We start from the raw sequence: 10,550 nt of genomic DNA on the forward strand, positions 1-10,550 counted from the left end.
TTTGCATCAGTCTAAGATACTTTGACCAAAACATCTCTTTCTTTCTTTTTAACTTGGGATTGAACTTATGTTATGATGTGGCTGCTGTCCCAATCTATGATGATTTGCTTCCTTATTTGCTTTTACACGGTGTTTCTTTGACTAAAATTCTTATATGGTAAATCCTATCTTGGCATCTGCTTTGCTCAAGAATCATAGTAATACTAGTAACATTGACAGTGGTACGAGTAGATAAGAAACTGGGACTTTCTGTCTGGCAGGCAGAGGATGCTCTCTTGATTGGTAGGTGGGGCAGGATGGTATCTGAGAAGAGGTGGTAGTTCAGTTGCTATTTCACCAGTGGAAGTAAAGGTGGTAAGTGCAATGATATAGCCATTTGAAATATATGGAGGAAGAATTGCCTACAAAAATAATAGAGTTTACTGATTACTGGTGACTTATTTTGATGTTGTTTTGAAAGATGAAAGTCTCAGAGCCACTAGTAATAGCTCATTGTAAGAACCAGAGAGCCTCAGTGGTGGTAGTTTATGAAGAGGCTTTTATCACTTATAGCAGAAGGGAATACACAGTCAATGGCAGGCTGAACACTTACTTGGGAGACTTACAGGGGTCCAGTGAAGTCTAAACATTCAACTAAAGTGGTTCTGTTATGTGTAGGTCAATATGTTGGTAAAGAAAAGCTAGAATTTTGAAAACTGGGACAGAATCATTATTATCCAGATGGGTGCTTCTGAAGAAAGCATTTTTTTTTTAATAGAACAAGAAGTTTATTACTCCCACTCAGTAGTTCCTGGGGGCTTTGATGTTAAGTCATACATAATTCGAGAAATACCAGGAATCTTCTTAATCTCAGTGACCATCTTTAACACCACCTCTACAGGGATCTCATTGCCAGGTGTTGCAGGTATACCAGTCATGAAATCACTAGTGATAAAGGTTCGAATAACTACAGATCTCTGGCATGAAGGCTGCTTTTGAAGTGGGTCCCAATCAAAATGTAATGGTGTCAAAATCACCGGCATCTGGCTGATTTTCCCAGCATACCCAGACTCCCTGAGAATGTTATGGGCCTCAAAATCAGCTTGGCGTAAAGTACTGAGCACACCTGTTGTCAAGAAAGTGGGAGTAACATCTGTAGGAGGTTCTTTAACTGGTGGGCCAAATATATAAACAACTCTGTTAACATTGTGACACATGCGAGGTATAAGCCTCGCCAGAAAAATAAGAGATTCCCAGTCAGGTTCATCTTTACTGGAGATTCCACACACGTAACTGTAGGAACGACAGTCACCCTGCACACCTACAGTTTTAATTGGCAGCAAGAAGGCATTCCGTGAATGCAGACTTGTAATTTGCATCAGCTTCTCCTGATCCTCTTCTGTTGTGCAGGCTTTGACTCTCTGTAATAGGGTATGTGGCTTTTTAACACTTGCAGAAAAATCAGCTACTATTTTCAAAATATTGTTGGTTTCAGGAAAGTCTTTACAAATGTAAGGTTCTTCAGCACATATTACTCTGATTGCCAGGCCAGGACCTGGAAATGGATGCCTGGAAACTAACTCTTCTGGAAGTCCAAGTTCTCTGCCCAAAATTCTCACTTCATTATTGAGTGGATACTCAATAATGTTTGCTGGACCTTCTAGACATGCAGAGATCTCTGCAGCAGTCTGTTATTACTTCTGTGCTAGATGTTGCTACAGAAACTTATGCTCCAAAAGACAACAGACACTTACAACGTGCTTCCTCCCCTTCTCCTGGCTGCCAGGCTTATAACTAAGACTTTATTACTGCATAACACAGCTAGGTACACTCTAGATCTCATCAGAGAATAAAAGAGCTATATATCTAAAGAATTACAAGAACTAGCTGGCATGTACTGGCAGGAGCCAAAGGCAACCCTTGGTTTTGGATTTTGAAGATGCTTGATTGAAAGTGCTAGAACATAAAGGCTAGATGAACAAAAATTAACTTACCTTCTCAGAAATAGAACGTTAAAAATTAGCATCCCTATTAAAGACTTAAAAGATGCCAAGGTTGTGGTGCCTATCACATATTTGTTTAATTCTGGTCCATGCAGAATGTAGATGAATCCTGAAGAATAACTATGGACTACTTTACACTTACATAGAAACTCTGATTGCAACTATTGTGCCAGATGTGGTATCACAGATAGATCAGCATACTTAAGGCCTGATGTACATAGGATGTAGTCATTGACTTGTATAATGTACTTTTCCTAATAATAGCTAATTGTAAGAATCAGACAGCCTCAGTAATGGTAGTATATAAAGTAATGGCAGTATATGAAGAGGCTTTTATCACCTATAGTGGAAGGGTGAGTTAGAAAATTGAATTAGAAAAGTGAATCACAAACAGTGTTCACATGGGACAAGCAATATTCATTTACAGTTCTGTTTCAAGACTATGTTAACTCTCCCACCCTATGTTATGACAGAGTCCACAGAGATCTAGACTGCTTGACATCCCACAAAATATCACGTTGATCCATAACATTGACAACATCATGTCGAATAATTGGCAAGATGAGTGATACTGCCTAAATATTATTATAGGACTTTCTCAAATACAAGCACTACAGAGGTAAGAGACTAATCTTATGAAGATGCAAGCACTTGCCACTTTAGTAAAGTTTTTCAGTGTGCAGAGATCAGGGAAATACCAAGATATCCCCTAAAGAGCAAAAGTAAAGTTGATGTATTTTGCATACTCTCCTCCAACTCCATGAGGAAAGAAACACAGAGCTTGATAATACCCTTTAGAATCTGAGTGACACATCCCACATGTAAAAATATTGCTTAAGTTCAAATACTCGGTGACGTAGGAGGCTGTAACTTTAACTGGAGGCCAGGAGCAGCAGGCTCAGGCCATTGTGCAATCATCTCTGCTGCTTGGGCCACATGATCTGGCAAACCTGTTATTGGGTATCAGTTGTGGGACAAGATGCAGGATGGAACTAATGTCAAGTTCCAGTAGGAGTATCACAATGAAGAATCATGGGATTTGGGAGTAAGGCCATGCCAACTGCAGAGGCTTGCTTGCCTTTTGATAAACAGCTCTTAGTGTATTATTGAGCCTTGGAAGAGATAAAACATTTGAACACGGACACTTTAGTAACCAGATTCCATGACGTCACCCAGTGACTCATGCTTCCTGGTACACAAGGCCTTTTTTAGTCCTGTTACACATTGTATCAGGGTTATTCTGCATGGTCAATAGAAAATGGCAGATATGACAGTAGATTATATCAGAGGCTAGGTCATAAAAGGTTTTGAATCTTTTTCTCTCTTCCTGGATTACTAACTCTTGGGAAAATCAGCTTCCATGGGCATACTCTAGTAGCCTCATGGAGAGATTTATGTGCTAAGAAACTAAGGCCTCCAGTTAACAGTCATGTAGGTATATATTCTGGCTAATGTTTTGTATTTTTTTGTTTGTTTATTTTTATTGCATTTTAGGTTTTGGGATGCATGTGAAGAACATGCAAGATTGCTGCATAGGTACACACATGGCAGTATGATTTGCTGCCTTCCTCCCTGTCACCTATATCTGGCATTTCTCCTCATGCTATCTCTCCCCACCTCCCCACCACCCCCTCCCTCCCCCATTTCCCCCCAACAGACCCCAGTGTGTAGTGCTCCGCTCCCCGTGTCCATGTGTTCTCATTGTTCAACACCCGCCTATAAGTGAGAACATGCGGTGTTTGATTTTCTGCTCTTGTGTCATTTTGCTGAGAATGATGGTTTCCAGGTTCATCCATGTCCCTACAAAGGACATGAACTCATCGTTTTTGATGGCTGCATAATATTCCATGGTGTATACGTACCACATTTTCCCTGACCAGTCTATCATCAATGGGCATTTGGGTTGGTTCCAGGTCTTTGCTATTGTAACCAGTGCTGCAATGAACATTCATGTGCATGTGTCCTTATAGTAGAACGATTTATAATCCTTTGGAATTTTAGTGGAGATGGGGTTTCACTGTGTTAGCCAGGGTGATATTGAGCTCCTGAACTTGTGATCCACCCACCTCAGCCTCCCAAAGTGTTGGGATTACAGGCATGAGCCACAGCACCCGGCCACTCCACAACTTCTTTATTCTATATTCTTGATTGTCTTTAAAAAGACAATATAAGCATAATAGAATGGAAAGATGTCTTATGATTAGATATATTAGGGTTAGAGTCCAGGTTAACTACTCACTACCAGTAAGTGTAACTTACATAAAGAAATTGAGTCTTTGTAACTTAATCTGCAAAATGGGTATTATTATATAATAACTTGAGTTAAATTTAAAATAATTCAATGAGATATTATATTTATAAATACCTAGAGTAACTATTATGGAGCCACCTAAAGAGATGGTATTTTTGCTGGAATTAATAGAATGTGAGGAAAATAATGTGGAACCCTTTATTTGTTCCTTTTCCAGGACAGAAATACCCCAACCTTAGCAGTTACCCTGAATTTTCTTAGAGTTTCCTATCATCCAGTATCTTCACCTGCTTTCCAATATTTGAATGCTATAATTCTTCTCCATCATTGGGATTATATTTTAATGAGAGCAGACTATTTAACACTTTATTTCTTTAGTTTTCTCTGAACTTTGCCATGCTAATCATGAAGGTGTTAGACATAAATCCTCTCTCAGTCTCCAACCTTCAGTGGGAGTTCTGGCTTATGAAGAACAAAAAGGTACAAAGAGTCTAACATAAAACAATGATCTGACTATATTATTCCATTCTCACACTGAGACTGGGTAATATATGAAGAAAGGAGGTTTAATTGGCTCATGGTTCTGCAGGCTGTACAGAAAGCATGACTAGGAGGCCTCAGAACACTTGCAATCATAGCAGAAGGCGCAAGGAAAGCAAGCGTGTCTTACCGTGGCAGAGCAGGAGACAGAGAGAGAGAGAGAGAGTGAAGGGGGAAGTGCTACACATTCTCAAACAACCAGATCTTGTGAGAACTCCATCACAAGAACAGCAAAGAGGAAATCTGCTGAAATGATCTGATCACCTCCCACCAGGTCTCTCCCCCAATACTGGGAATTACAATTCGATGTGAGAATTGAGTGGGGACACAGAGCCCAACCATATCCTGGCTTTACCTCTTTTCCTTCTCCTATGACAACCTTTCCCCATCACAGTCTCCATAGAAACACTTTCATAGTTAAGAATAGACTGGGCCATTTCTTGTCTAAGAGAATTGACAACAGGACTGACTGGTTACATTTTTGTTACTCTCTTACATAGATAATAGGATGTTTTCCTGCTTGTAGGCATCATCCTACTCATCTTCCTAGGCAAGACTAGGTGAAACCCAACAGAAAGGAGTGATCAGTAGAGAGCACCCTCTCTGTTCTAGATCACAGGAATTAAAGATGTTTTTAGAATTTATAGATTGCTTAGCTCACCACAGTAGAGAGGGGATAAGAATTCGTTAGAAGTCATGGCTATGGATAAAGAGTATATATGACACTTATTGTCCATGTCTATCTTTTGAAGAATCTCAAACTCAGTGATTTAGATTGAAAAGGAGTTTAGAAATACCCGGTCCTTTTTCCTGATTCTAAACTCAATAATCACATATGTTTAGATTGTGCTAAAGCTGTGATAATACTATGTCTCAGTAGTTCTTGTATTCCACAGTTTCAACTTAACATTTATTAATTTTAACTTTTATCTGATTAAATATCCAATCTTGTATTTGTCTTACTATGTTGTACAATTGATCCAATGATAAGTATGTATTTAAATGATTAGATAGAAATTTCACTCATTACAATGATTCAAAACATATCAACAAAGCAATGCTTCATCAAAACAATATGTTAGTCTTTGTGCATGACTTGAGTCACTGTGGAATGTCACTTTAAGAACAGGCGACTTCATGTTCACATAACGGTTATTTGAAGATGAATTTCCGAGTTACTGAAGTCTTTTGAATCAGGTATAAAAATACATGTTTTCCTTTGCAATAAAACTTTTTGAAGTATGTATCTCAGCAGTCTCTGAATTCAGTCTACATAGATCATCCTCAAATTCCTTCATCGTTGTCATCACATCCCTATCATCACTATCATCTGGTCAGCACTGTGAACATACCACATTGTTATTTCATTTAAAATATTCTTGATGAAAAGATCAATTGCCTGAAGAGTTATTACATGTTAAGGTGGTGTACTAAGATAATAAGTACACCACGTTCCTTTCAGCAAAAGGTACTAGTTAGAAACAAACACAGATAGTTTGAGAAATAGAAAATAGAAAGAAAACTGAAGCAAATATAAAGTCTCTATCAAGACAAGAAAACATGACCTTGGATCTTTGAAGAGCAATATTGTGTGTACTTGATGAACATGAACGCAGATGTGAATGTCATCAGGAGACCCATGCCATCAGTGTCCCTGGTAAACACGCATAGGAAGAGATAGCTTAGACATTCCTTTCTGTACTCCATAACTCAATGAAATTACAAATATACTGGTCCTTCTTGTAAATTCCACCAGCCCCCTCTCCCAAAAAAAAGAAAAAGAAAATCACTTATTCATGGTTTATTTTTTCCGCAGCCGATACGGAGATGCAACTGGGTATTGGTTGGTTGAGCAAAAGCATTTTCAGTTAACCTTATTATTCATTTTCTCACAGGTTTATTGCTGGGACTCACATTCTGTGCCATTCTTCTGTACAGGCATTTGGTCATCTTGCCCCTTATTTCCTTCATTTTTATACCATAGATGATGGGGTTGAGCATTGAGGGCAGGAGAAGGTAGAGATTGGCAAGGAGAACATGTGCATGTGGTGGGATATTGTGACCAATGCGGTGGGTGATAGAGGAAAAGAGTGCAGGCACATAGGTGACAAGGATGACAAAGAGGTGTGCTGAGCAGGTGTTGAGGGCTTTGCAGGTGGCATCTCGAGAGCTGAGGCGTACCACAGTCTGAAGGATAAGGGCATAAGAGAAGCCAATGAGCAGCAGATCAAGTCCCACCACAAGCAAGATCACGAAGAGCCCATAGACACAATTGGGCCTGGTGTGGTTACAGGCCATCTTCACCACAGCCATGTGATCACAGTAGGTATGAGGAATGGCCGTGTGGCAGAAGGTTAATCTTTGAAGTAGAAGAGGCATGGGCAAGACAAGGATCACACCCTTGGCAAGAGCCAGCAGTCCCAGGAGTCCAACTAAAGAATGGCTCAGAATTATGTTGTAGCGTAAGGGCTCACATATGGCAACAAAGCGGTCAAAAGCCATTGAAACAAGGAGGGCCGATCGTATCACAGATGATCCATGGATGAAAAACATCTGAGTGAAACAGGCATTGACAGCTATGTCCCCATCATTGAACCAGAAGAGGCAGAGGAGCTTGGGCACCACAGCCAGAGTGGATATGAGGTCAGCCACCATCAGTAGGGCCAGAAGCAGGTACATTTGTGAATGAAGTGTGGGCTCTGTGGCCACCAGGAAAAGGATAGAGCCATTGCCAATGAGGATAGTCAAAAACATGGAGAAGAAAGGAACAGATAGCCACAAGTGCTGTGACTCTAAGCCAGGTATGCCCATCAGCGTGAAGGTCACGAAGCTGGAATGGTTGAGGATTAGCATAGTAGAAAATAGTTGGCGGTTGTTAAAAAAGTTTAAACACCTGTCAATGAGACATGGCTGGTGCGTTGTTTTTACTGAGTTTGGGTTCTAAAGTCTTGCTGAGACAGAGCCTAGAGAAAGACGGCAGAATGCATCTTTGGGATCATGAAATCCACAATCTCCTTTCAAGTCTATGTCTAAGCACCTATATTGCTTTCACAATAATTTCATTATGGGGCTTTGGCTTCTTTTCTTTATAAAGGATATTGTAGTGAACATTTATTCTTACCTTTTCCAGTTCAGCAATTCCACATTTTAAGAAGTCTGACTAAATAGGATAAAATTTTACCTTTGATAGAAAGATGGAAAAACTTGCTAGAAGGGCTATAATTTTCCCCTTGAGAAGCCTCCAAAGTATATAAAAATGAAGGAAATATACTTCCCCCCACCTTGTTCCAGGAGTGCTGAGCTGTTGGAAGAACTGAGTTCCTTTGATTTCAAGTTTTGCCCCTCTTTTAGAGATCCATGTTTAGGTGGTGATTCCTTCTCTCCCCTTGGGGCTTTCTGGATTTGAGGGGACAAAATATGAAAGATACCTGCATTCCCATGTTTATTGTAGCACTATTCACAACAGCTAAGATCTGGAAGCAACTCAAGTGTCTATAAGCAGATGAACAGATAAAGAATATGTGGTGCATATACAGTGGAGTACTATTGAGCCATTTTTAAAAAAGAATGAGATCCAGTCATTTGCAGCAATATATATGGAGCTGGAGGTCATCATGTTAAGTGAAATAAGCCAGACAGAGAAATACTAGCATTGCATGTTCCCACTTACCTGTGGAAGCTAAAAATTAAAACAATTGAACTGTTGGAGCTAGAAAGAAGAAGTATGGTTACTTGAGGGTGGGAAGCATAGTTGGGAAGAAAAGGTATAGTTAATGGGTACAAAAATAGGAAGAATATATAAGACCTAGAACTTGCTTGCACAACACGGTGACTATAGTAAAAAAACAATTTAATTGTATGTTTTAAAATAACTAAAACAGTGTAATTTGATTGCTTTGAAACTCCAAGGATAAGTACTTTGGGTGATGGATGACCTATTTGACATCATGTAATTATTACACATTGTATACCTGCATCAAAATATCTCATGTAACCCATAAATATATATACTTACTATGTACTCACAAAAAAAAAAATACAAAAATATAATTATAAAATTCAATATCTATAAAACTAATGTATTTGTTAAAGTTGCCACAAATGATTATACAGAATTTCAGTGCCAGATTCTTCCACATACTTAAAACTCATTTTCATTCACAGAGCAACTGGACTAGGTTTAGTCTAAGCCTTCAGACAAGATATTAATTGATGAGGTATTGACTAATTTCCTTATCGATTCTGAAGCTAACAAGACATAAAGACAGAATGTGAATGATAATATAAATAGAGAGATTGGATGCACCATTACCGAGACAGAAGAATTATAGATCATAATCTCTTACTCAATCCTCACTGTAGCCAGGACGTTCTTAGTTTTTACTTGGACAACTGATAGAACTCTTTACTGATAGTTCTGCTTCTCTCTTGCTCACGTACTGCTTATTGTTCATAAAGCATCCATTTTATTTTTAACATCTTAAAAAATATAAGTAGCATGATATCATAATGGCTTATCATCATATCATCATAATGGCTTCCTGTTATATAAAGAACAAAATAAAAAATCTGTGCCACGATGTGCAAGGCACTGTGACATACTCTGATCATAAATACTCATGATCCTCATGATGTATGAGGATTGTCCTGGATTCAGCTTACCTCTTCAACTTCATCTTCTATACTCTCCCACTTGCTCACTTTATTTTTGGTTATTTTTCTCCTCTTTATGCATAAGTTTGTCCCTGCCTCAAGATAACCTGTCCTTGCTATTTCGTCTTCCCACAAATCTTCCCATGACTTATTCTATTTTGATGTGGGTCTATGAAGATACTATTTCATCTTAAACTTCTCTTTTAGTCACATTAAACAACATTTCAGCTTTTAAAACAATCTTTTTAAAAAACAAATGCCTTTATACTTGATGGAATCAAAAAGTAATTCAAAGTCCTGACAGCATCTTTGAAACACCTGAAGAGTTTAAAACTTACTGATATGTAGGTGCCAAGGACTGAATCTGAATGTATGAAACTGGACCCTAGAAACAAACTCTTTTCAGAGCTTGCGGGGGTCTTTCCACGCATAACCATGTTTTGAATGATCAGCCCAAGAGCTGAGTCAGAAACTGTAGATTCAAGGGTGCTCAAAACTCAGTTCTTCTCTTTTTCTTTGTTCTTTCTGGCCCTTTGCTTCTCATCTTCCTTCATTATTCTTTGTCTAGTAGGTTAACTTAATATGAACAGACAGTCACAACTCAACTCAATAAATGTTATAACTGAGATGTAAAATAATTTATGGAGTTTAAAGGAACTCTTCCTTGAAGAGGAGACAAAGAAAATTTTAAGAAAGTGTGATTTATCACAGCCTGAAAAAACTACAAGAGTTAGTCAGATAGAGAGGTGGGGAGAAAGAACTCTGAATAGAGAAAACAGTAAGTGGGGGAAAGGCAACATCGGAAAATGTAGGTATATTTAAGGAATGGTGAGGAATTCAGTGTGACCCTGCTGTCAACTACATGGAGTCCTGGAAACAAGATCAGAGGTGAACTTGCGATTGACAGCTTCTTTTGCCTAGAATTGTTTTCACATCACATTCCTCTTTCCTTAACAAACTCATATTCAGCTCAATCTTATCCTCACCTTCCTCCTCTTGCCAATATCATGGCTTTGCCCACATCTGTGCTCCACTGCCTAACACTTAAGCATTAAATTTCTTTTCTTTAAATGATTCTTCTCATTAACTAGTATGTATTAAATATGCACTGTGAGCCAGAATTT

General features: G+C 38.7%; 1 protein-coding gene across 1 annotated transcript; it reads right to left on the reverse strand.

Moving 5' to 3' along the window:
- Positions 1 to 770: 770 nt before the first annotated feature.
- On the reverse strand, positions 771 to 7,626 carry LOC101042751 (olfactory receptor 52P1-like). Its single transcript, XM_003923818.2, has 2 exons — positions 6,688 to 7,626; positions 771 to 1,400 (listed from the first exon to the last, which is right to left on the reverse strand). Exons 1-2 carry the CDS (start codon positions 7,624 to 7,626, stop codon positions 771 to 773), a joined length of 1,569 nt encoding a protein of 522 aa, XP_003923867.2.
- Between the last annotated feature and the right edge of the window lie 2,924 nt (positions 7,627 to 10,550).

The sequence above is a fragment of the Saimiri boliviensis genome, chromosome 6, assembly GCF_048565385.1.
Source record: "Saimiri boliviensis isolate mSaiBol1 chromosome 6, mSaiBol1.pri, whole genome shotgun sequence".
NCBI lineage: Eukaryota > Metazoa > Chordata > Mammalia > Primates > Cebidae > Saimiri > Saimiri boliviensis.